General features: G+C 46.4%; 1 protein-coding gene across 2 annotated transcripts in view; it reads left to right on the top strand.

Annotated features, from left to right (window-relative positions):
• LOC135914051 (beta-mannosidase-like) overlaps positions 1–24,085 on the top strand; it is a 48,073-nt gene extending 23,988 nt beyond the window's left edge. Inside the window, exons 11-17 of one of the 2 annotated variants that reach the window (XM_065446790.2) lie at positions 1,433–1,659; positions 4,945–5,127; positions 13,108–13,217; positions 16,816–16,963; positions 20,128–20,336; positions 21,166–21,357; positions 23,467–24,085. In XM_065446790.2, the coding sequence (XP_065302862.1) occupies positions 1,433–1,659; positions 4,945–5,127; positions 13,108–13,217; positions 16,816–16,963; positions 20,128–20,336; positions 21,166–21,357; positions 23,467–23,811 (1,414 nt within the window). In that variant the 3' untranslated portion in view covers positions 23,812–24,085. The remainder of the gene's footprint in view (positions 1–1,432; positions 1,660–4,944; positions 5,128–13,107; positions 13,218–16,815; positions 16,964–20,127; positions 20,337–21,165; positions 21,358–23,466) is intronic. The other variant, XM_065446791.2, reaches the window with a different exon arrangement.
• The last annotated feature ends 3,259 nt before the right edge of the window (positions 24,086–27,344 follow it).

Here is a 27,344-nt window from a genome sequence, read left to right as displayed (position 1 = left end):
CCGCGCCTGAGGAGCTGGGTTGAGCCCTCGTAATATGCTTCGCATAAAAAATTAATGGCTCCAAATAATGGCGAAAATGTGGTGGTACGCCTGCTTCTCTGCTGTAATCGCATATGGCCGCTCATTACCGTGTTCTGCGTCGCACCACATATATTGTGGAAAATCTCCGCAATGGCGGCTCAGCGCAACGTCAGGCAACGTCAAATTGACGTTTACAAAACAGCCCTTCCTGTGACGTTACTCGCGTGATATCTCTTCAGACAATTAACGAGCTGGCATGGGGACTATTTCGGAACTTTACCACGCATTCGTAAAATTGCAAATACATTGGAGGGGTTTCTGCGAGCCACCGTTCGCTTTCTTTTTTAACCGCTAAAATCACAAAGTCGCTGTCAAGGACCAGAAAAAGAAAGGTTCTTTCGAGAAAGCCTACCACTTCACGTCATGTTCCGTCATTTTGAAAGCGAAGAGACACGTTTTGCAAAGCTTCTGCTTCCAGGCACAAACTAAAAGAAAGGATGTGACCTTTCGACGGTTAATCAGATCGCCAACATGAAATATAATGGAGGCCGTGCAGCCGCCATGTGTGCTGAGAACAAAGCCCCCGCCGTCGTACACGCAAGAGAATTTATCAAAGGGCTATGATCGGCCATGTGGCCGAAAACGTCAGAATATTCACCACGTGACTGCAGCGCTCACGATGGCAGCATTTCTTTTCGCTTATACATTTGTGAGTGCTGTTCATTCGAGCGTACAATATTAAAATTCAGCCGGACCTCATCTACGACGACTATCCAAGTATGCGAATAGCCATGGCATGAAACGCACCATGACACGAAGGGTGTACTGTGGTCGGGTTCCTTTCTCGCGTTTCTCTCTGTACACGCTGCACCATCTAGCGGCGCGCCCGCAAAGTCCGGGCGTGGCCTCCGAAATGCGTGGCGCGTCGGTGTGCGTGAACACTGAGTATTAATCTCTTCCTCATAGCAAGTATTTGTGGCGTCGTGCGCTTGACTGTCGGGCTGCTGTGCTTGAAGAACCCGTGTGACGCCCAGCACAGGAAAAATTTTAAAGGACATTAAACCACGCAGCCTTCGGGATCGAACCTCATTTTTAGACACCATTATTTTCGGGATCGGCTCGGGAAATGCTTGCATAGGTTAGATATGCTCAAAGAAAAGTGGTCTGACAATGTTATCAGCATTAAAAGAGGATAACTTGAGAGCAGATACGCTCTCTGCTTTTGAAATGACTTAAGGCGTTCCGATGCTGCGGAATCGGAATGAAGTCTGCGAATGTTTAGCAAGCCAGAAGTGTTGACGTTCTGGGACTCGCCAAGATGATGACTCCTGCATTTAGGTACCGTTGAATTTCCAGCGAGTGCTTTCTTATTTTATTTTTTACTTTTGCTTGTTTCCTTGTCCTTTAACAGGGGACCTATGTTCTCCCTTTTGGACGACTATCGGAAACTGTTCGTGTACACCGTTAAGGCAGTTATCGAACGAGAGGAAAGGTCCCGTCCGTTCCTCTCTTCGTCTCCAAGCAACGGCAGGGACGGCACCCCTTTCTTGCTGAACACTTCAGACCCGAGACAGTTGCGCCCGAACGAAAAAGACATTTGGGCGCGAGGCTTGCCGAACAGCGAAATACGTGGCGATGGTGAGTGGAGGATATTACGGTATTTGTTCTTCGCCCTTCTTCTGTCGTGGCCCTCCCTTATTATTGCGTGTTGCATGTTGCGCCTGCAAGCACCGTACACACGCACTTCCTCGTTCATGTGTGTGTGTGTGTGTGTGTGTGTGTGTGTGTGTGCGTGTGTGCGTGTGTCCACATGTGAGTGCATTTCCACGTGTTTGCAATGTTATCTCGACCAAAAGTTTGTATTATGCCACCCCTCCCTAAAAGGGACCTCTGATCCCACACCACCAACAATTTTTGTTGTTGTTATACTGTGAACTCGGATATAACGAACCCGGACAAAGCGAATTATTCTCTATATCGAACACGCAAACTTGCTGACCGCTGCTCAGTTAAAATAACCCCTTCATGCCGAACTTGGCATCGGATATAAGGAACGCGGCGCGTCCACTGCCAGCGCCATAAAGCCGCTTGCACGCCGTGAAGGGGTGTTAATTTTATTGCCTTTATTATCATGCTTAGGAACATCAGTTTCTGTTTATTATTCGCAGACGTGACAGAAATTACTGCCTAATGCGCTTCGTTTTGTTTTCAATATATGGGTTCCTTCCTTTATTTCTTCACTGACGATGTAAATTAACGCGTCAGAAAAGACCGCTTTAGTTTGTTATAGGCGAGTTAAAGTGCATTGGGAGCTGTTTGATATATCAAAATATGTTTTGGCACATGAGTTTGTTCCTTATAACTGAATTCGATTGTTCACTCCAAGCTGTAAAACACCGTCCATGGAGTGTTATACCTTGTTAAGGAAAATAAAGGAAGAAAGGAAATGCATGCAAGGTCGACGTGATTATAATATGGGGAGAAGGTAAGCTTCAAAGGTGCAAGCTTTTTGTTCGAGTGTGCACTTAAATAGTCGTCATTCGCAAGCTGCTTTTCCTACAACACCGTGTTCATAGACACAGTTCTCGCTTAGAACAGCAGTGCACTCCCTTTTAATTATATTACATAGTTTATTGTTGTGGGTTCGTCCTATCCTGTCCTAACTTTCGGCACTGATCTTTCAGATAACGATGACGACGATCACGGCAGTGATGATTTCTACTGGCACCCCTTTCCGAATGGGGCGGCGACAAATAGTCACCTAGCCTGTCTGAGCCAATCAGGTTTTACTACGTGTATTGAATTCTAGCGTACTGCCCATCTCTCCTTCATATTGAGCCTTTCTTTTTTTGCTTTATATGAAAGTCCGGCACTTCTAAACCCCAGGGAAAATACTGTCAAGCTTCAGGGGATCCTAAATATTTTGATTTGCTATCGCTTTTCCATATCCAGTTTCTGCTTCGTTTCTACTGTGTTCTGACGTCACGACGCCGTACGTAGTCACGAGGGAGCAGTTTTTTTGCGACGCTTTGACGCTCCGACTCGCATGGTCGTGCGCTATGCTGCTACATCGATACTCACAACTTGTAGCAGCACATTAGGCGAGCGAGCGAGCCGGATCGAGTCTCAAAACGTCGCAATGTCCTGCTTCCGCGTTACCTCATAAGTCACGTCATACGTCATGACGCCATAACACATTATCCACCATGAGAGACGAATCCGATACTGGCTGTAGCGAAGCTGTTATATTAAATTAATTTAGGCGCACTGAGGCTTGTTACTCGTTCTAGGGCTCAATGACCTTCAATTAACGAAGAGAAAACAAAGAATAGTCGTAACTACATTACAGTAAACCTTTAAAGCCTGTTTGAACCCGCACCGATGGCACCGGCTGTTGGAACCTCAGTGCTGACACCCGTTGTTGCAACCGGACCGTTGGCGCCCGTTGTTGCAAATGGGTCGCAAGCCCCAAGGGTAGCGTTGGCCTGGCGGCCTGGGGCACACTGGAAGCATCCGAAGGTCCCAGCAAAGCATGAGGCGACTGCTAACAGAACAACTTGTTTATTCTAGCATCGCAAAGAGCGGGCGGTCAGGTCGACCGAAGTAGAGAGACGGGAGAGCACGTTATTCAACAGAAGAAATCGGAGCCTCTCTCCTGGCGTCCGGGGGCAGCTGCTCTTATACTCTTGGCGTCGCGGGCAAGAAGGAAGGTCATGGGACGACACCACGTGACAGCGGCGACGGACGGACTGAGAGACACGTTGGGACAAGGAGGTGACGCATCAGACGGGCCGGCGCCGGTCAGACCTCCTCGCTTCACACTGGCGGAGCTCCTCTCCCCAGCTGCCGCGCTTTGACAAGCGTGGGCACACACGCACACACGCACACACGAAGACACGTGGCACTGAAACATGCCGGGACGCGCTCGGCGGGGATGCGTCGCGGCCGCTCCGAACGGGCCAAAATGTCCGCCGCTTGGAACGAAGCCCCGGCGTCCGTTGAATCCGCGCGGGCTACAGCGCGCGTCATAGGCGAAACGTAACAAGCCTCAATCTTTACATTTAACGACCTCAGATCTATCAATATCATCTCTACCTTTTTTTTCGTTTTTTGCCACGCGTAACCTGCGTCGCCTAATAAAATGTACCTGATGACTAAGGCCTCCGTTCTGAGGCTTTCTGCAAAGAAATATTGGCTGATGCTAGCTTCTCTGCTCTAACCACGAAGATCGCAACTGACAGCGTGAGGTCGAAATTAACGATAAGCAACCGTTGTTCCACTTGACGTTTTCACAAGGTGCGCAGAGACTGAATACACTAAAAGGCACGAGCCTTTACTCACGGACGATTAGGTCCATGTGGCCCTCCTCCACTTTCTCCACGATGCGGATCTACCCGCTTGGAGTTATTTAACGTAGTGTGCTTCGGGGTAAATATTTGTGCAGAAAGAAGCTAAAAGTTATAACAGTGCTGTTTTAAATCCTGACAAGATACCCCTGTAGCATAACCATAAGCCACCATTCCGCTCAAATGAAGGCATCATGCTACTTATGTGGTATAATGCCTTGATTATAAACAGCATCAAGATACCGATATGGCTTTTATGCTTAAGTTACCATGCAGCATGTGCCCTGCAAGCGTGGAATAAAATTAACTTTTCGTTTGATTGGAAAGAGCATAGTAATATAGACAAAGTTGATGGAAAGGTATTACAGTGTCCTCGCATTTCGCTCGCGCGTTTGGTCGCGCAAGGATTTGTCGATGTGCTTAGTACATTGGTTCTTACACTCTGAAGTGATGAGCAGAGTGAGAGAGAGAGAGTGAGTGAGTGAATGAGTGAGTGCTAAACGTTGCGTCCTGTACGTGCCCTAGCTGTTTTCTTTTCATTACAATTTCTCTCTCTCTCTCTCTCTTTCCGGTAAAGTGCACTTCTACGAATACTGGCAAAGTGGCTGGGATCCGTCGGTTTACCCCATTGCCCGGTTCGTGAGCGAGTTTGGTCTGCTTTCATACCCGTCTGCTGAGACCATGCAGAAAGTATCGCCGGACTCGACGCTCGTGTTCCCATTCTCGCCGTTCATCAACGCTAGACAGCATCACAGCGGAGGTACTACCGCCTTACTTACAGCAATGTTTCAAAGCGCCTATAGTTGTGCGGTCTACGAAACGAATTGGTGCTATAGATGGGGGACAGGCCCCTTGCTAAAATGCTATCTAAAGAAAGCAGGCTTAGACAACGTAACGCCAATGTCGATTGTGTGCACTTAGTGCACGCAGTGCTTGCATAGGCTGAAAAAGAAAAGAATAACCAACTGACCCTGAAAGTGGATTATTGTAGGCAATTATTTATTTCCCCATGAGCGAAGCACTAAGCTGCACCGGAAGCACACAAGGGTTTCTAAGGAGAAAACGCAGATCGCAAGCGCTTTGGGGATCAGTGTACGCGGAGCTTTTGTGAGGCTGTTAACTTGGTATGTACATGCATGAATGGCATACTATGACAAGGTTGTATGACGAACATAAATGATGGGTCATGACATGAATGCCATGACACGCGTATCATGTAGTTCATGAAACAGCCGCCTGCGTCTTGGTGCTCTGATGGTCATTTCGTTAACTTGGTATGTACAACAAGTGGCATAGTATGGCAAGAGTGTATGATCATAAATAATAGGTCATGCCATGAATATCATGACATGCGTGTCATGTAGGTCATGGAACAGCCGCCTACGTCTTGGTGCTCTCATGGTCGTTTCGTTAACTTGGTAGGCTGTCCGCACACTGTTTCGCATAACATCGATGCCCACAGGGCGTCGGATCTGCCAGCGTTTCTAATTGTTATGCGACGCGCCTAACGTGCCAAGCGCCGTGAAATTTGTAAGGGTATTTTATTTCGCATATTTAAGCATGCGTCCGTAATCAGGGCGTCGGATTTCTCTTGACGAGGAACCGGGTTAGAAAGCCATAATCGGATATATATATATATATATATATATATATATATATATATATATATATATATATATATATATATATAGTGAAAGCTCGTTAATTCGAACTTCAATAATTCGAATTTATGGATAATTCGAACTGTATGATTTGGTCCGGCCAAGCTCCACAGAAGTCTATGTATAAAAAAGTCCGTTAATTCGAACGCGAGAAGGTTCCCTCTCGGATAATTCGAACTACGCTCGCCTGGCACACGGCCAGAGAAGCGCGCCTACTGCCTACACACAAGGCTGTATTGCCTCCGAAACGGAGAGAACGGCGAGAGAAGGCAAAATCGGAAAAAAATCTAACCGACGCGGGGTCAGCCAGAGGGCAGCGGCGGCTGCCACCTTTCCGTTCTACGTAACCTCCGAGACTTCTTGCCCGTTGCGAATCTCGGAGGCTTTGCAAATCTTGTACAGCTGCTAATGTTGTGCGGAGATGGCACGGCAAGCTCCAAAACACAGCGAATCAAGTACAGGCGCCCAAATCTTTAACTGGTGTGCGGGAGCGGCGACTTTTCCGTGCGTCAGCGCTGTTTGACGGGGTGAGGCTGGAAACAGTCTGAGGCTAAGCGCATGCGGACAAAGCGCGCTCAGCTGGGCCCATCGTCTACTAGGCTGTTTCCAGCCTCGCCGCGTCATACGGCGCTGACGCCCGGAAAAGTCGCCGCTCCCGCACACCAGTTAAAGATTTGGGCGCCTGTACGTCGCAGCTGCGCTTACAATCAAGAACCAACGAATCAGGGCCTTCGCCACCTTCACATGTTCAGCGTCTTTGTCTCGGCAGTCTTCATCGGTTGTGCACCTCTGTTTTCAGCTTAGGAGGTATCGGCCGTCGCGATTCATTGTGATGGTGTTAAGCCTCGGCTAACGTTCGTTTCGGTGGACATCGGTGGTGTGGCACAGTCGGACCCAGAGCTTCGACTTGAAGATGGCGTGTGCCCGCGGCACACGCCATCATTTTCTGACACTCCAAATTTCTGACATGCCCTACTGCTTCCAAATCGCAGTGTACTGTTGCCCTCCTTCACTTTCGTTAGTTCGAACTTTCATTAATTCGAACTGAAGCGGCTTCCCCTTGCGGTTCGAATTAACGAGCTTTTACTGTATCTATCTATCTATCTATCTATATATATATATATATATATATATATATATATATATATATATATATATACATATATATATATTGTATGGAAGAAGACTGGCGTGGCCTATAGACGCACTATCATCATCTACCCGCTGACGAAGGGGGCCTCGCGCTCTCGGTGTCTGACGTTCGACTGAAACAGTCGCGTTTCTGAGTGCTCAATAAACCGCGTGACATAGTCTTCTATATATATATATATATATATATATATATATATATATATATATATATATATATATATATATATATATATATATATATATATATATATATATATATATATATATATATATATATATATATATATAGTGGCACGATATTTACGTGTTGTGTGAGCGCGGTGTGTTGACGTCAGTATGCATCTGCGCAGCCGACAGTGGTTAGATAGGTAATTACAAAATATATGAATAGGTTCAGAAAGCTTCGCCTAAAATTTTTTTTTTAAGATCCCACGCACTGTGAAAATCGATGTTATGCGAAGCACATTGCAGGTACCTGGCTATCCAGCCTTCTCTGGCGTTCCGCAAACCGTCACCAGGTGAACCAACGTGCTTATGTAATTCGAGTAGTTGTGCGTGTGGGTCGTCGGCGAGCGTGTGTGTGACGACAACCAAGTCGAAGACGTTCATATGGCAGCAAAGGCATGATAACTACACTGGCCATTCGACGCGGGCTTACGAAATAACGATTATTGGGTTCTACATGGGTAGTCGAGGAGCGTAAGCGAGAGAAACGTGGATTGGGACGTGATCAACAACTAGGTGTTGTGCAAACGTACGCGCGTATATGACGGCGTCATGTGGTGTTTGTTATAACGGTGATGACATTTGTATACTCTAGGTAAGAAATGTTAAAACATCATTTATTTGGACGTTTATGAAGTTGCCAGTGCGTCACACAGTTTCTACGTAGCGTAAGCTGCTACAAAAAAAAAAAAAGAAATAGCGGTGGGAAAAGTAGGCCCGGTTCAGGAGATAGTGTAGTCTGACACGGCGCCGCAAAGCGCGATCTGTCGAGAGGACAGAAGGCGAGAAAGTGGCACCTGGCGCACGAGCAGAGTGCTTCAAAGAGCTGGCTGGCTTCGGATCGTGAAGAGTACGCATGCGATCGGGGCCTAATGGTTCGATAATTAAAAAAAACATAATGTCCTAATGATTAGAGCATCAGGCTTCCGTGCTCGCCGGCAGAGGTTCAATCCCAGCATCGGTCACGCATCATTATTTATTTATTAGAGCGAGGCGAGACGGGAACCTACTTGTCGTAACGTGCCAACAATGAAGCAAAGAATGTTTTGCATTAAAAGGCGTCAGTTTCGAAAATGTCTGACCCGGGATCGAACGCGGGAGCGCCGCCTGGGCGAATATAGTCACTTTGACTACCTGCCGCAGTGGCTCATCTCGTTCTGCTGCTTGGCAGGATGCTTCGTTTCGATTCCCGAATGCGGCGGCTGTATCCATAGAGAAACAGAATAATAATAAAAAAAATACTCGTTTACCGTGCTTCAGGTGCACGTTAAGACCCACCAAATATAGTTTTCAATTACTCGCCGTATAGCACGGTGACAACCTAGAAACTAGCCGGAAACACATACGACGCACAGCACCAAACCAGCCGTCACTTTGGAGGTATATGTCTAACCGCTATCCACTTCGCAGGTGCAGAATGACGACAAAATATCGCGCTCTCACAACTTACTGAAATCGTGCCACAAGATATATGTACACATGTATACGTAGACATTACATTTCCGATGGGTGATTTCGCTGTCTCTGTGGCGTGTTTCCGTGCAGTTTCAATGTTGTCTCTATGCGTAACAGCGCGTGATCAAAAACAATTAACAACCAAGTGGGCCCAATTGCAGCCCTATAAATGGCTTACCCTGACGTCATATTAGGCGCCATGTTGATGAACCAGCACGGTGAGAATCTGCATCCGTTGACATTTCTCGCGGCTCTCAACAAAGGCAATTGGACAGGGACCTCTCCTATAAGCTTTCCTTTCTCCATGCACGGAAGCAGGTTACTGGCGGCAGTGAATTTGATACATTGACGTCACCGTAAAAGCCGTGTTGGAGAACCATCGTGGCGAGAGGCTGCGTCCGTGACGTCACGTGCACGCAGTCTATACTAGCTATCTATTTTGAACATTATAGACCTTTTCATCGGGCGAGGAGGAAAGGCCGCGCGTCGAGCGTTTACTCCTCTCTGGCTTGCTCGATCCGGCATGGCGCTGCTCGGAAGTATTGCTGTCGCGCGCTGCGGAACGATTTCGAGACGTTTTAGCTCGCACTTTGTGAAATTTACGCAATGCCCATTCATACAAGGTCACAGGGAACCAATCTGTAGCCTTTCGGTGCATCGGTAACTACAGTACGCGGAAATATCTCTTGGGGGCGCAAGCTTTTGACGCGCATTATCCACCGAAGTGTGTATATATGTTGTGAACTATTTTAGGTACATCGGTTTTAATTAAACAAAGAGAAACGGCATCTTTGTATTGCCAGCATGAAATGGTAAATCTGCTCACTATCTGATCGCTTTGCGTAGGGACTAAAACATAAGAGCGCACGCTCGTGTATACGGCCAACCTAAGGCAACCACAAAGCATCTAAGCGGCAGGCGTTATCAAATATTTGTGATACACCGGCATCGTTCTCACGCATTTCAAGTCTAATAGTCTTGAAATCACTATATATGTCTGCGCTAGCCTCCTGCATGAAGCCGATGGCGCAGCTCAACATAGCGATCACTGCGGTTGGGGAACCAGCATAATACATATGTAAGCTATATATCTGCTTCGGCATTGCCTTTTTTTGCGCTGTAAAGCAGTAATATCCGAGAGGGATTGCATAAAAAGAATGCGATGGCTTTTTGAGGGCAAAATTTCCATAATACGGGTGTGTGCGTCGTAGAGAACGGGACGAACACAACTGAAAAAAAAAATCGGTTATCATTATCCTTGAAGAAAAAAAAAGAGAGAGAGAGAAAAGGGACTGTCGCCGCAATACGACCTCGCATAGATCACGCCGCACACCGTTTATAGATCTATAAACGTTGATGCTGCATGTTTGGACAATGCACTATATAGAACAAAGATATCTGTAATCCAGCATTTACCACTGCTTAAGACGCTCGCGTAGTTCGTAAATGGTCGCTTCGCTGGCCAAGTATAATTCACACTGTAAGATATGCTGTTATTACTAACTAAAACTATTTTATTCATGGGTGGAAACTTCGTCCACCGAACCCGAACGAAGTAGTCACCTAATGTAATCTGGAGCTAACACTTTGAACGCTTGTCAGAGTATAACAGCACAATTTCTATCGTAGCAGAGCCGTACCCACGCTGTTGCAATCGTCGGGTATGTTTCATTGCTCCTATATCGCAGCTTAGAACTAACGGAGAATACTGCAATAAGATCACATTAGTGAATTGAATTTTCAGAAATACACCATTGATATCCTAGTGTGATTTTAGGCTCAAACACGTGAGCACACATCGCGCTGCGTACTCCGTCCGTCTCAACGCCAGCATAAACTCTAGCCATGACGACTTAAACCATTTCAGTACATCTCACAGAACCGTTTTTCATATAGAAGACGTCACGTTATACTAAAGAGACCACACGAGCACGAAAGAAAAAAAAAACGCAAGAAACTACCGCCGTGCGTGTACCAGCCATGCAAGACACATGGTGACTCGGTGAGTCAGCATTCCGACTGCCCATAGATGGCGCCACTGCGTAGTAACATGGGCAGAGAATAATGGCGTTTTGGGAAGAGCTTCAGAATGGCTTCAGAATCGGTAGGCGTTTGGATTACAACTAATTTGCTATTAATCAGTGTATTAAAAGATCAAGAGTAGAAAGGAGACCGTTATATGTGACCTTTTTAGACATTACAGGAGCCTATGACAACTTATACCGCAACATTCTGTGGGGTATTCTCGAAAGGGAAGGTTTATACGCGACGATTATCTACAGATTTTAGGAGAGATTTACCTAGAAAATACCGTTTGCGTTGAATGGGAAAGGATGAGGAGCGAGGAGAAAGTTGGTATGAACAAGGAACGGAGGCAGGGGTGCCCTGTATCCCCACTGCTGTTTATGATGTACATGGTGAGGATGGAGAGGGCGCTAGAGGAAAGTAATATCTTATTTAATCTCTAATACAAACTGGCGGATACAGTAGTAGAGCAACAACTTCCAGGTTTATTTTGTGCGGATGACATTATGTTACTAGCTAAAAACCCTAATTGATTTGCAACGTCTGGCTAATATCAGTGGACAGGAAAGCGAGAATTTATGTTTGAAATTTAGCGTTAGATTAATTAAATTATGGGGTTTTACGTGCCAAAACCACTTTCTGATTATGGGGCACGCCGTAGTGGAGGACTCCGGAAATTTCGACCACCTGGGGCTCTTTAACATGCACCTAAATCTAAGTACACGGGTGTTTTCGCATTTCGTCCCCATCGAAATGCGGCCGCCGTGGCCGGGATTCGATCCCGCGACCTTGTGCTCAGCAGACTAACACAATAGCCACTGAGCAACCACGGCGGGTATTTAGCGTTAGATATCAGGTGTTATGGTATTCAGTGAAAAAAGTAAACAGAGAGTGGCAATACAGGGTCAAGAAATACCTTGCGTAAAAGAATATAAATACCTTGGTATAGGGATAAACGAAGGCAATAAATATATGGAAACACAAGAAAAAAATAATAAGAGGAAAGGAGAGAGAGAAATGCGGCCATAATAAAACATGGAGCGCTATGGAGATAAATGGGTACGAGGTGCCCCGGGGTATGTGGAAAGGTGTAAGGGTTCCAGGACTTTCACTTGGAAATGAGGTTGTTTGTTTGAAATCAGGGGTATAATCAGGACTCGATGGCGACCAAAGGTCAGTGGGACGCCTCGCATTGGGCGCTCACGGGAAGACCACAAATGAAGCTGTGCAGGGTGATATGGGCTGGACTGGCTTTGAAGTGAGGGAAGCTCGCAGTAAAATTGAGTATGAAGAACGATTGAGGAATATGGAGGAATGTAAATGGGCTGGGAGAGTGTTGAGGTATCTGTACAGGAAAAACATTGATTCACAGTGGAGGAAAAGAACCAGGAAGCTTACCAGCAAGTATGCGGCCTGTAGGGTGGGCAACACTGCAACAAAGACGGTCAAGCGGAAAGTCAGAGAGGATGAGATAATATCATGGCTGGCGGCAATGGAAAAGAAACCTGCCATGAGAAACTACTTAATAGGAAAATACGAAATCAGGAAAGAAACCGTTTATGATAGCTCAAAGGGAAGCTCATTACTTTTCGAAGCGAGATCAGGATGCCTTAGAACACGCATCTATAAAGTGAGATATAAGAAGGAAGAAGAAGCATGTACTTGCTGGCCATAAAGCTAGAGAAATGATGGAGCATGTTTGATTAGAATGTGAAAATATCTGCCCAGCGGTTGACTTAGGAATCACTGGCCTCTTTGAAGCCCTTGGGTTCAGTGAGAGCAAGGGGAAAGTTAACATGTCCGTAATAGAGTTTAGTAAGAGCAGGGAAATGACAAACAATGGAGGCGTACAAAAACAAAGTTCGCAATAGGGGTTGAGAAACTTTGGTTAATAGAATTCATCATGTTTTTTCCTTTTCTTTCTTTAACATAGGTAGGGCATTAGGCAATGAAATAAGAGCTTGGTGGCGCAACCCACCACTCCGTTCCAAAGGATACGCTCATAACATACATACATACATACATACATACATACATACATACATACATACATTCATTCATTCATTCATTCATTCATTCATTCATTCATTCATTCATTCATTCATTCATTCATTCGTTCATTCATTCATTCATTCATTTATTCGTTCATTCATTGATTATTTCTAGGTGTGTGGAGAAGCAAAGCGTTTACAACGTCCTGTTGCGTTTCTGCTGTTCTACAGGTTATGAAGAATTAATTATAGCGCTTCAGATCCATTTTGACATATTGAAACGTGATTTAAATATCAGCGGCACAGAGGAGGGATACATCATGGTGTCATATTTGAGCCAAGTAAGTGTTTTCATGCATTCCTATATGGCTGAAATCACTAGAAGCTTGTGAAGCAGTTTACTAGACAGATAGTGGTAATTTAAACACCGAGAAACAACGAGCAGAAAAGCACTCCTCAGCAGAAATGACTTTCTATTATTTGCGACAGCTTAAGTATAGTTATGAGATATTGCTTTGAAAATAATAATTGTTTTACTTCCTGATAGTTCCTGCTAGTTTAAGTGTTAGGAAACTTCTGTTGACAACTGGTGATAGTTTTCAAGGGTACCTAGAAAAGTAGACTTAGAAAATGTCGATGTATATTAAATACTTTAAGCATTCGCATTAGATGCCACCAGCAGTAGAACGTTCTAACACACGGCAAAGGCCTTCAATACCTTAATTCTGCTCATCAACTGCCATTGCAGTCCTCCATGTCTTCGTTCTCCTCTTTGTCATATTCTTTATCTGCTCATCGAGGATTACTACAAACAGTACCAACGGAAACAGGTGCAATTTGTCGCATGAGAACTTCGAAAAATAAATGAAATGTAACCAAGAACAAGCAAATCAGTGCATTCACGTGACAGTGTCTATATGACCGTTAGGGTAAATTGTCATCCGGAGGCACATTGATATGTTGCCGTTTAGAGCGAGAAGTAATCCAGGGACAGGTATTTTGCTTCAAAATAAGCAGTAGTGAACCTGATTTATTGTTTCAGCTGCTAAACCAGTAGTCAAGTTTAAGCTATTGTTTCCAGCATGTTCCACAACACACGCACTTAAGGAGGTAAGCATGTGCAACATTCGCTGTCACTTTTCTGTCAGACTTTCTCAACGATAACCGCCGTAAGCTTTCGTATCCACGTGCTATGAAAACGATTCGCAATGTCGTCTTCGTTGCTTACTGAATGCCATCCTTGACCTGTGTTCTCTTCTTATATATATATATATATATATATATATATATATATATATATATACGGGGTGTCCAAGCTAACTTGGCCCAAGATATTGAAGAAGCCTGTGCGTTCTTCAGAACAGAAATCGCATGTATGTTGTTAGCGTTTATCTAAACTTGCAGTTCCATATTTTGCTCGTCTTTCTTTGAGTACTTAGCCGAGATAAATTAATTAACTCTTTAAATATAGCATGACACGTTCAAGCGGCAATAAGAAAGTTCTGGAGCTCCACAAACATTGCCCAACCCAGGTACTTCCAACGAAATAGACTTAGCGTGGCCGTTTTTATTCGGGAAAAACGAAAGCACGCGGAGTTTAAAAAATACCACGTGACGGCATGCTCTGTGCGCCCGAATGCGCCGCGATTGCAGCGCTCTCATGAGTGATTTGCAAAAACATCGCCAGCACCGCGCCTTCCCTTCGCTTACGAGAAAGGGCTTCAACCTTTGCTCGGCTCTGACATTACCGGCAGCGGCTGGCGACGGCGCTCCGGAAAAGCGCTTCGTCAGCAGCCGCTAGCGCCTGTCGCCGAAGAACGCGCCGTCACCAGCCGTTTATTCCAATCTGACGAGGAGAGCTCCAGCGTTCAAATCGACGCGGAATAGAAAAAGTACACGCAAAACATGCATCATACATCTGGAACCTGTGCGGGAGAGAGCATCATTTGTTACAACGCCTCTTCCAAGCTGTGCCAGTGGCTAGATGCATGTGAGCTCGACTGTCTATTACTGTCGTGCCGCACAACCGTTTCGAAGAATTTGTTTGCAGTGCCTAAAGCATGCCCTACTTAAGCGAGCAGAAGGAGAACATGGTTTTAGCCTTGGGAGCGGCATGGTGAGACGAGAGGAAAGCTGCCATGTATACCGAAATTGGCAATGTGGGGGAAGGCCTAGCGAGAACACAATTATGAGGAGTTACTTGACACTGAAAGAAACAGGTAGCTTCCAGAAGACGCGGCACAGAAAGGGGACCATCAGTGAAAAGGCTGAAGGAGACATTTTGGCTTTCATGACTTCAAACCCTCATTCCAGTGTACGTGATGTGACTGGTGAGGTCGGCATTTCAAAGACTTCAGTGTCAAGAGTTAGGAAGGCTGAGATGTATCCGTATCACCTCCAACTGCATCAAAAGCTGCAAGAGACTTTCAATGGCGGCTTGATTTCTCAAATTGGATCATTGTCAACAGTGACGAAATACTGGATTTTGTTGACAAAGTGCTCTGGACAGATGAGGCAACCTTCTACAGAAATTCTCAACATCCATAATGCGCATTACTGGAGCGATACGAAACCGCACTGGGTGGCACAGACCAGACACAGTGGTCATTCAGTGTGTGGTGCGGTATATCTGGCGGAAGGATAATTGGCCCCATATTTTGTGACGAGGTGTTCACTGCTCAGCGGTACGTGAACGACATCTTGGAAGGCCAAGTCGAAGATTTTCGCTGTGATCTTCTTCTTGCGTTTTTAAAGCGAACTTGGGATCAGCACGATGGTGCACCAGCTCACAGCAGCAGCCTTGCCCGAGCCTGATTTGACGAAGCCTTCAAACGCCAGTGGGTCGGGCGGCATGGACCAGTGGCATGACCTGCAAGGTCACCGGACTTGACATCTCTTGACTTCTTGTGGGGACAAGTGAAAGACCGAGTGTATACCGCAAACCTACAACTGCACCAGAAGCGCTAAAGGCAGAGATTGCTGAGGCCTGCAGCGAGATACCGTTTTGCGTCAATAAGAAAGCTACATCGGGCGTGCTGAAAAGGTGCCAATACTGCATTATGGCACAGGGCGACTTGTTTGAACAAATTCTTTAGACAGACATCACAGCGAATAAATCTCTACAACCGTTATCCATGAAAAGAGCCATCTGTGTGAAACTTTTGTACGACGTGGAAAAAGCATGTAAGTAATATTACAAATTCTCTGCCGACAAGGAATGAACAGGAAGCTAAAAAGCAACCTTCCGTGCCTGTTTACAATTCTTGCTTTTGTGACAACCAGCGTATCTCACACGACGTTATCACGCTTGTTATAATGCGTGTTTGCTTGTTGGGGTCTTGCTCCCACATTTGAACTCACGAGCTTGTCATTTTTCCTCCGCATGCATTCTGCTAGCGTGAGAGTGCAATTATCGCCGCAGAAACGGGAGCCGCGCTGTATTTCGACTGCCGCCCGAACCCACTGGCGTTTACCTCGGAACCAAGCAAAACGCGAAGTTCTTTCGTGGGCAGCACGAAGGGCGCGAAGCGAGTGATGTTTTTTTACAAAGCGCGGTTGAGAGCGCTGTAATCGTGGCGCATTCAGGCGCACAGAGCGCGCTGTCACGTGATATTTTTTAACTCCACGGGTTTCCTTTTTCCAGAATCAAAACGGTCACGCTAAGTCTAGCTCGTTAGAAGTACCAGGGTAGGGCAGTATTTGTGGAGCTCCACAGCTTTCCCATTCACGCCTGGACGTTTAGAGCTATATTTAAAAAGTTAATTTATCTCGGCTAAGTACTCAAGAAAAGACGAGCATAATATGGTACTGTACGTTTAGATAAACGCTAGCAACATACACGCGATTTCTGTTCTGAAGAACGCATAAGCTTTTTCAAGATCTTGGTCCAAGTTAGCTGGGACGCGTGCATACATAATATATACATATGTACGTGTGCAGATTGTGCAAGCCGAAGGCGTCCGCACCGGTTGCGAGTCGTTCCGGCGTTGGCGCAGCTACCTCGACCAGGACGGCCGCGGCCACACCATGGGCGTTCTTTTCTGGCAGCTCAACGATATCTGGCAGGCCCCGTCCTGGTCTTCCATCGGTCAGTAATGCCGCCTACCAGGCGTAGGCGCTCTTCCACAGGATATGACAATCAGGCAGCGCTGAGGGTTATGCTAAACCTATAGAAAGAAATTCATGTGCCGCCTAACTTTCATATCCAGTAATCCCCAACAAAACATATGGGATTCTATTATAAAACCAGTATGGTCCCATAACCAATAATCCCATATGAAACATGGGACAGAACATAACGTCGTGTGTGTTCAAATGTTCAGTAATACTATTTGAAACATATGGAATCTTATGCCAGGTGTTTCTATTGGCTGAACCAAATTAAAAACAAGAAGGATGCCTGCTGCTTATAGCACCATTCTAACCATTGAGGTAACTTACACGATGTGGCGGCCATTACTTCTACGAGAAATCGAAGTGCTTATGAATAATTACTATAATTACATTATTTGCTTCTTTAATTAATTTCTTGATGGCAGATATCTGAAATATTGGAAAACTTTCAATATTTGCACACCCATAGCTTTGAAACATGTGCTAGTCGAAGCCTGCGGAAGAAGCGCAAAAACAAAAAAGTATTAAGAGCGTTGATGGCGGGACACGTAAACTTGTTGCGAGATTTTAGGCTCTTTACTGAGCGTACGTGGTCTACATTATTTTTTGCTTTGTAGATGAGAGAAGATTGTGTTTGTGTGTTAAAGAAACGTTGGCTCCTCTACTTCAGCGCTTTCAGCCTCTAAACAGCCGACACATATCGAATGCTTCTTGCGTGGTCTTATTACCTTGGCAAATGAGCGAAGATATTGAAAATCTAAAATGAACGAAAGGAAGCCTTAAAGGGGCCACGAAACACTTCTTTGTATCATAGTTAAGAAATGCACGTGAAGTTAAAATAGGCTCCTTCATAAATACTTTGTCCCAAAAAATACTTCAGTGCGTTCAGCGGACGTGGTATTATAGGCAATCAAACATCCAGTTCACGATGCTTCCTATCCTTCGTCGACGCCTTGCGCTGCGAAAGCTACGGTGGAGCGAGGCGTGCCCACAACGCTCCGCATACTGAAGGCCACCAGGGCGCCAAGTTCAAATTTGGATTTGGATGTTCACGTGAGCGCGACTGCTACCGACTTTGGCACCTATCACGCGCCAAACGAAGTAGTCTTCAGCAAGCCGCAAGTGCGGCTAGTCGAAATTAGCCAATACTAGTCGAAATTAGCGAGACCCGTCGGCTACGACACCAATGAGCAGGTTGGCCAAAGTTCAATGCCTACCCGGGCGGCTGCATGCGGCCCAGCGCGATCAGATGATAATCGGCTTCTTCCACAAGCCCTTAATTATAATCGAAATTCGAAAGCAGATTTTCGCTTACTTCAGGCTCGTTATTAAACTGCGTCAATAAATACGCGCAGTGACAGTATAGGAAGAAGCATATACTGATCCAAACACAGATTTTTTTTAATTGATGTGAATTACTGGACAATAGCAGCCACACATGGGAACCTAGCATATTAAGAAATAGAGCGTCCAGGAACGAGTGAAGAGCAGGCTTCCGTTGAGATGAAAGCGTTTGAGAGAGAGGGTGACTTCGCGCTTCGCTCGCCAGGTCCACGCGCCGCGCGCGACTGCAAAGCTTGGCTGAGATGTTCGCAGCGGCGTAGGCTATCCGCGCACTGTGGTTTTTCTCCGAGCCCGACGGGTGGTTCAGGACCCCTTTAAAGAGACGAGAAATACGCGTGGTTAGGATATCATTTTTCAGTATTGCTGACATAGTTAGTGAAACATTAATAGGCCAAAATTAAGTGCGGGGGCGACATTATAGAACAAATCGATAATGTTAGGACTAATAAGTAGTGCCGTCCCTTGATAGAACACGCATTTCGTATTGGGGCGCCAATTACAGCTTAATTATTGCATAAACACGTGCAGATGACTTTTGTAGTGCGTACTTGTCAGCCTGATATGTCCTATCAGCCATTTTGTTTTTTATCACTGTAAAGCAGAAGTTTTTAAGGGAAGTTACTTATACTGGCGCTATTAGCACCGGAGTGTCTCTTTTAAGATTTAACTGTTCTATACAGGGCTTGAGTGTCCTTATGAAGCAAGGAATAAGCTAGAAGGGAGTGTCACGAGGTAAAACTGGTGTCCCCCCAGAAGAGCCGGCGCAACGCACTCAGCGCACGCTCTTGCAAAAAGACAACGCGGGAGCGGCAGCAGCATGCGGCGGCTGCAACTCGCACACTGCGACGAGGACAATAAGCTCGTGCGTTATAAAATTTGCACAGGGTTGTTGCCAAACCACCTGAACAAGTGCGCGTTGACTAAAAGCTACCGTGTACTAAGGGCACTGGGTCGAGTCCACCCAGCGCAGGGTCACGTGCTGGGCCTACTTTTCGAGAAAAAAAATGATGGGGACGTCTTCAGGGATAGTTCGCTTGCCGAGTTGGCAGCGGGACGTAACACAGCTGCTTAGTTTATCGAAGCCAAGCTTTCTTTGCGAACACTCCGTGACTTTACTGACCGTAGCTGCTTTGTTGAATGCTGCTGCCGTGTTTTTTATGTTTATTTTTTGCCCAGTAGCTCGCACGCCGAACACACACTACCATCATTACTACTGTCATAGGTGTCCAGGCGGCTTGCGCTGCTTTCTGCGAAATTATTCAGTGACAAAACAAAATGTACCTAAATATACGTGCAACAAATACAGGCACGCAATCAAGAACACGATTTTTTTTTATTAAAGCAAACATTTTTATGCTTTCTATGCCTGCTTTCCAATGTTTCGGTGTTTGGCGCATCTGCTTGTTTGGTCTCTCGCCAAGTAACGTGCAGTTTACTGTTGCACCATCTCAAGGATCCGCCCCAGCTTAGTCGGCGCGCCAACCATGCATACAGAGTAACAGCAAAGGGGGGCCGATCCAGGAGACAGTATAATGCGTGGTCACGTGGGTCACGTGGTGGAGGGTCTCCGCCACTTGGCGTCTTCACTGGCAGGCAGGTATAATCACTATGGTGTAAACCACTGTGCAGAATATAATCGGTTGCAAGGTATTTATTTAGCCATCTCACGAAAGCTTCGTTTCTCAGATTTCAGCGTGTGGTTTGTATCCGCATAATGTAGTTCTTTCGCTGTGGTCGCCCCCCCCCCCCCATAATTTGTTGCCTAACTGCGCCATTTATTTCGCACTTTTTCAGAGTACGGTGGTCGCTGGAAAATGCTGCACTACTTCGCCAAGAAGTTCTTCAGTCCTGTGCTCGTGTCACCGTTTATAGATGGAAGTGATCTTCGCGTATTCGTCGTCAACGACAGACTTCTTCCGTTGCGACATGTTTCGCTCAGCATTATTGTGCAACAGTGGACGTCGTTCATTCCTTCCCATTTGATGGGATTTAGGCTCACAGTGGTAAGCAGGGCTCTTAACGCACAAACGAAGTAATGTACAGTCGCGATCAATTTGAAGGTTGCAACCGGCTAGCTGCAACCGGCTAGTGTTCCTGTATAGCTCCCGCAGCTCCCTGCGGGAGCTATACAGGAACACCACAACCGGCGAGCCTTCCAAGCAGCATAGCGGCCGATTCCGGAACTTCGAAGATAAAAATTGCGCTGCCTTCTTCCCCTTTTACGCTCGTACAGGCTGCAACCGTCACCCCCAAGACTAACTCGACACATTCTTGTGTTTGTTACCGTTTCATGGCAGTGATGTGTGCGCGTCCCTACCTCATGCATACATTGGCTAACAATGACGCCTCTGTGCAATAGCTGATAAGGCAATCGAAATGAATTCGCAGGTTATCTCGTGAAGGGTGACGAAAAGCTGCGAGTTGCCAGACGGGAGTGACACCTGCTCAGGGAACAGCAAAAGAGAGAGAGGGAAGCTATCTGATGTTTCCCTCTTGACTGACGGTGATGACGTAACGTGACGCTGCTCCTAGTTTCGGTCGCCGCTCGAGCGATCACCTTCATATTGATCGCGACTGTACGGTGTAGTTTACCGCTCGAGTGAATGCGCCGCTGCGCCTTGCACTTTTTTTGCTTAACGGGTGCTGTGTTGGGTTAAGCTTTCATCATAAACGCGGGCTCCGGTGAATCGGCCTTATTAACACATCTTCTATAGACGGTTGTATCGATTTAGCGGCATACGGGTTCCGAGCCTTTAAGTCGAGAGGGGACAACGCTCAAGTGATGTATAGCGCAGAATAGAGCGCTAATCAATGTCACTGCCAACGTTGCAGCCCGCTGCCAGCTCTATGGACGCAGTCAAGATAGATTTGGAGTACCTGTGGAATAACAGTTCGTGCTCAAAGGTCGAATGCTTCTTGTGGTTCACGCTCGAAGACCCTTCGACCGATTTTCCGCTCGCGCCAGAGGCCTACGTGCTGCCCGTCCAACCTGGCGACGCGCTACTGAGACAGGCGACGATAACGGTAACGCTTCCAACAGCACTTAATTAGTACAGGACCGTTACAAGCGTATGTGAAACTGATTTGCCTGCTGATTAGACGGTAGGATCACATATAGGAATCGATGGAGCTTCTCCGTGATGGATTTAAATGTTTAATAGCAATCTGTGAGGGCGGCAAGTAGCGGTGGAAGGCGAATAAGAGTGGACATGAGACCGGGTGCTTCAAGAAACGTATCATGCAGCAAGAGCACGAAGTCTGGATATGGTGTGTGACCTCTAGTAGTGTCGTAGGACGTACCGTAACCACATTTGACAAGGTTGGCTGCTGAAGTGTGTTTGAAAAGCTTGCTGCAGTGGAAAGAGTAAGATCACGCTTACATCTGTAATCACTGCACAGCCACACCATGATGGACATGTTTAAATAAATATAACCGTACACATATGACAGCGCACGCCCGCGGCCTGCATCGTTAAGCGTGAAACGCGCAGCGTTTTTACCGCAGTTTTATTGTGAATAAGAATACCCATACGTAATCTAAAGCTTCACTAAATGTTCTGCTACGTTTGGGTGATTCTTGTTTTTGTGTTCTTTGGCAGCAGAGCGCCTCTTTCTGAAACAGGCCACTCGCCGGGAACTTGGTATCTTAACACCACGCTTAAGTGCTCCCCTGCGCCTACATCCTGGCGCTGTTATTCGACTTGTTTCAAGCCCGCTCTGTTTCCCTAGCAAAGCAAATGCCCAAGTATTGTTTAAGGGTACGTGTATTTGAAAACACCCAAAGCGTAACAGTCCAGGGAGAGAGGAGATGTATTTATTTAACAAGAATGCCAGCGAAACTACCGAAGAAATGCCAAGGAAGAATATCTCTTCCTGTCTATAATGCTACTTCACTACACTAAAATTTCACGATATAGATCTTGCTGTTTTCAACTGCGGCTACAGAAGAGGCAACCAGTACGCTTAACCTTGTAATGAACAAATCTGCGATTATCAATGTTTTGTAAGATATTCGTGATATTAAGCAAGGCATGTACCGTTGTCTCCACTGCACAATAGCTAATTCCAAGATAAACGGTGTCACAGTGAATGTGTACGCAGTAAGAAGAGCAGATTCGAGATTTGGTAATAGCAAATGGGTGTTGCTTCTTCTAGGCTTTTATTTTTTTCATCGGTTCTCACGTCCAAGAGCAGCATCTGGATTGTCCGTAGAGGAGAGTTCCATTCATTTTCGGCCACCCGCAGTTGTTTGACGTTCACCCATGCCTAAGTACACAAACGTTTTTGCATGTCTCTCTAATCAAAGTGTGGCTTTCTCACTCGGGACCTGCACCCTCCACCAAGTGCTCACCAGCGCAGTGACAAAGCCACTGAGCGATGGAATCCATCGATTCTGCATCTGGAAAGAGAGGAACCATTGACGCCAGAACGCGATTAAAAAAGCGACGCTTTCCCGGCTGCTTCCGTCCGATTTGCTGCTGCTGGCCCCTGTCTTTCTAAGCAGATGGAAGCCCAGTATACCCACTACCAACTACCGCATTAGCCCCCAGACTTCTACCTACTATGCCACCACCCACTAGTCTCACCTCTAGGTCACGCTACGGCTTCATAGATGATGTCACAATGCTGTCGCAGCGTTCGGTTTATTGCGGTGGGGTGCAACCTCAGCCAGACTTCCTCGCCCTGCGCTCCGTTGAGTACGCAGTCGGTACAGTGATCCCTCGCTACGGTGGCAGCGCGGAATAACATACTGGCAAACAGAAGAAGCGGTACATTTGTCGTCTCCCTTCTTCTGTGTACCAGTGTGTTTATCTTGCGAGACCAAAAATGAACGCATACCAACTCGCTCAGTATTCTGCGTAGTCGAAGGGGACGCCGTGCATAGAGTGCGCGTGTAAAGACTCCTAGTTGGTCAAAATTATTCCGGAGTCCCCTCTTGCGGCGTGCCTCACAATGATATCGTGATTTTGGCACGTGAGATTCACTTTTTTTTTGTCGGAGTGATAGACCAACAGTTGGTCTAACTGCTACAGCCAGTGTAGAAATTCTCTTCTTTCCATTATTTTACCTCCTTTTTTGCAACTCCTCCTTTGCACGAGTACACCCTCTCTTCTGTATACGTTTCTTCTTCAGGTGTCGTCCGTAACGGGACCATTTTCTTCCGACCTGGAGCCAAGTGTGTACAAGTACAACGTGGAGCTTCTCACGGACAACGTGGCGCTCTTCGTGTGGCTCGACGCGCAGGCTCTGAGCGGTCGCTTCTCCGACAACGGCTTTCTCCTGAAAGAATCCGCCAAGGTGGTCCAGTTTAGGACACCCGACAGCGTGACCCCCGAGCAGCTTCAAGGAGCCATAGTTATCTACAGCGTCTCGGATTGCACGGTTAAGCCAGAATGCCCTCCTGGCGTCCCCAGAAACGGGACGCTCGCCGACCCGCGACAAACTGCGTTCGGCAACGAGCGCGAAACGCTTGCGTGAAAGGCGGGAAGGAAAACGTGTGTGCTTAGATGGTGCACGTTTCTAAAAATAACGTTCTTTTAAAAGTAATTTACGCGATTTCTATTACTTCGAGGTGCAAGTAGTGGTGATATTCGTTCATGTTAGTTGAGAAAAAAATCGATCGCATGAATAACGAGTCCGTTTCTTTGCTCAGTTTGCTTGCCTCTGCGTACTTGGCAGATGTCGTCGTCGTCGTCGTCGTCGTCGTCGCTGTTGTTGTTGTTGATGTTGTAGCCTGTCACACGTGTGGCTCCTACCCACGATGGGGGATTGGCCAAGAAGCAGATGTCTCTCTCGAGTCAGGGGGGGGGGGGTATTCCGGTATTCCGGGTGTCGTCGTCGTTGTCGTCGTCGTTGTCGTCGTCGTCGTCATCGTCTACTGTTAAGGCCAACGCAGTAGCTGTAAACTACGTGCAAATTTCCCCCTTTGGCAAGCGTGGAAGCGCCTGGCTTTGCAGCAGACGACTTCTGTTTGGCGGTGCCGGAATCTTTCTACCTCTTTGTACAATGTTCACATATAGTTTTAGCCGGCGTCCATAGCTCGAGTACCAGCAAGCTGAGAGACACACAACGGCTGCCAACATTTCCCATTTCATCAAAATAAATCACTTAGTGGAGAGCCACACATTTTAACACTAGACCAAACTAGTATCTAAATTTTTAATGTCTAAATTAAAAGCGCCGCACTGCTTTATTTCAGCTCGTTATTGCGTAAACAACGGTCCCATAAGCACCACGTAGGACTTAATGACACGTGAATGTCTTGTAATTATGGAAATGGTGCAAACTTATTAGGAAATGGACTTCCCATCGCACGGGCATATATGGAACAGATGTAGTAAAACGTGAAGTCGACAACGAGAACAACTAAAAAAAATGGTACAAGATAGGGAGATAGACAGGCAGTGCGTATTTATTTATTGCCCCGTCTTCTTGCATTGTTTTCGATCGTAACATTACGTATCAACTAGCCCAACGGCAAACTATACCGAAGTAAAACAGGCTGTGTATGTATAATTTCAATTTTCAGCGGTATCGTATAGGTTGCGATTTCTTGCTTGTGAAGTTACTTTCTCATAATACAACGACATGCCATTTGTCGTCATAAACCGCATGCTCGTTCACGTCAACCCGGACACACCCAGACTTCGAAGCTTCGAAGTATAGCCATATACTACCAGCATAATTTGGCATACTCCCTCCGAAGGAAACTATCAGAGTGATGCCGGTCCAAGGATTTCTAAGTGCTTACATATATAAGAGGCAGATGACGTATAAAGTTGCTTGTCGAGAAATTATGCGTATATTTCTTTAAAGGAAATACTGCGGCTTAATATTGTTCATTGCTTATATTCTATTGCTTTAATTAGCAATTTCAAAGAAGAATGTGCTCTCAAGATTGCTAGATAAATTCGATCACGTGCTTGAATCCGCTATATGTCGTGAAAAAAAAAACAGTAATTTGAAGTTACTCTAAAAAGCACGGTGAACACAGTGTTGGCATGTACTATAAAAAAACATTGATTACCTGATTTTTGAGCCAAACTGTGTGACTGCAGAGGCTGAAGCTGGTTAACACTGCAGCAGCAATGAAAGTACATTCACAATTGTGCAAATAGCACGTAGTTGCCCCTATTGCTGCGGCTTGTAGTATGAAGCAAGTCTCGACACAGATAGGGTCAAATTGAATAATGGCAAAAATACAATTCCAATACTGAGGCGGTAACTATTGAAGATACAGATGCAAGATCGTCATCATCGTCATGATCAGCCTGGTTACACCCACTGCAGGGCAAATGCCTCTCCCATACTTTTCCAACTACCCCGGTCATGTACTAATTGTGGCCATGTTGTCCCTGCAAACTTCTTAATATCATCTGCTCACCTAACTTTCTGCCGCCCCCTGCTACGCTTCCCTTCCCTTGGAATCCAGTCCATAACCCTTAATGACCATCGGTTATCTTCCCTCCTCATTACATGTCCTGCCCATGTCCATTTCTTTTTCTTTATTTCAACTAAGATGTCTTTAACTCACGTTTGTTCCCTCACCTAATCTGCTCTTTTCTTATCCCTTAACGTTACACCCATCATTCTTTCCATAGCTCTTTGCGTCGTCCTCACTTTAAGTAGAACCTTTTTCGTAAGCCTCCAGGTTCCTGCCCCGTATGTAAGTACTGGTAAGACACAGCTGTTATACACTCTTCAGGGATAATGCCAACCTGCTGTTCGTGATCTGAGAATGCCTGCCAAACGCACCCCAGCCCATTCTTATTCTTCTGATTATTTCATTCTCATGATCCGGATCCGCGGTCTCTACCTGCCCTAAGTAGATGTATTCCCTTACCACTTGCAGTGCCCCTCTACCTATCGTAAACTGCTGTTCTCTTCGGAGACTGTTAAGCATTACTTTAGTTTTCTGAAGATTAATTTTTAGACCCACCCTTCTGCTTTGCCTCTCCAGGTCAGTGAGCATGCATCGCGATTGGTCCCCTGAGTTACTAAGCAAGGCAATATTGACACGTGTACTTATCTTTATCGGGCGACCACGTCTCGCCGCTTGACAACTGTAATCGCACAGCGAGGGACGCGCCTGAATGTATCCGATGTTTCTGGAAAGTTATCGATGCTTCTACCCGGCTGTCTGTTGTCGCCGAACCTTGTGTTATCTGATTTCATCGCGTAACGCGAATGGTGTAGAACTTTGTGGAAGGCACACGGGTCCGAACTATTAGTCTGGAACATTCGAGGACTGCTCTATAAAAGCCGACGCGCTTGACCCGCTGATCAGATTTTCGACGATCGCCGACTGTGTTCGCCGCTATCGTTGTGCTTTAAGTGTAGCCTGTTTTGTGGGCACAGGTTCGCCCAATAAAAGCTAGTTTTGTCTTTCACAGTACTGCTACTGTGTTCTCTCTTCACCGTCACTACCACGTGACATCTGGTGGAGGTGCTAGTGCGTTCATGTACCGAACGCTCCCGCAAAGCCGCGATCCAAGCCCGAAGCCCGAGGACCAAACTAACATCGCCGAAGACCAGCGTGCCAGCCGCAAACTGCAAGGACTGCCCCCAGAGCACGGACTTCTACCTGAGTCGACAAAGAAGATCGTGGTCAAAACAACTCCAATGGCTGCCCCAGCGTCCCCCGTTATCCTACAACAACCTCGGGACCCACCGACCTTCCATGGAGCAGCGACTGAAGACCCAGAATCCTGGCTGGAGACCTACGAACGAATCGCGACTTTTAACAACTGGGACTCCGACGACAAGCTGCGGCATGTGTACTTTGACTTAGAAGGTGCCGCCAGAACGTGGTTTGAGAACCGGGAGTCGACCTTGACGACATGGGACCTCTTCCGTACCGGCTTCCTGCGCACCTTTACGAGCGTCGTGCGCAAGGAAAGGGCCGAAGCCATGCTCGACGCCCGAGTGCAGCTACCTAACGAGAATGTTGCCATCTTCACGGAAGAAATGAAACGTCTGTTCCGCCATGCCGACCCGGATATGCCCGAGGA

The sequence above is a fragment of the Dermacentor albipictus genome, chromosome 4, assembly GCF_038994185.2.
Source record: "Dermacentor albipictus isolate Rhodes 1998 colony chromosome 4, USDA_Dalb.pri_finalv2, whole genome shotgun sequence".
In the NCBI taxonomy this organism is placed as follows: domain Eukaryota; kingdom Metazoa; phylum Arthropoda; class Arachnida; order Ixodida; family Ixodidae; genus Dermacentor; species Dermacentor albipictus.
Note: the sequence above shows the minus strand (reverse complement) of the source record. Positions and strands in the feature narration are given on the sequence as shown.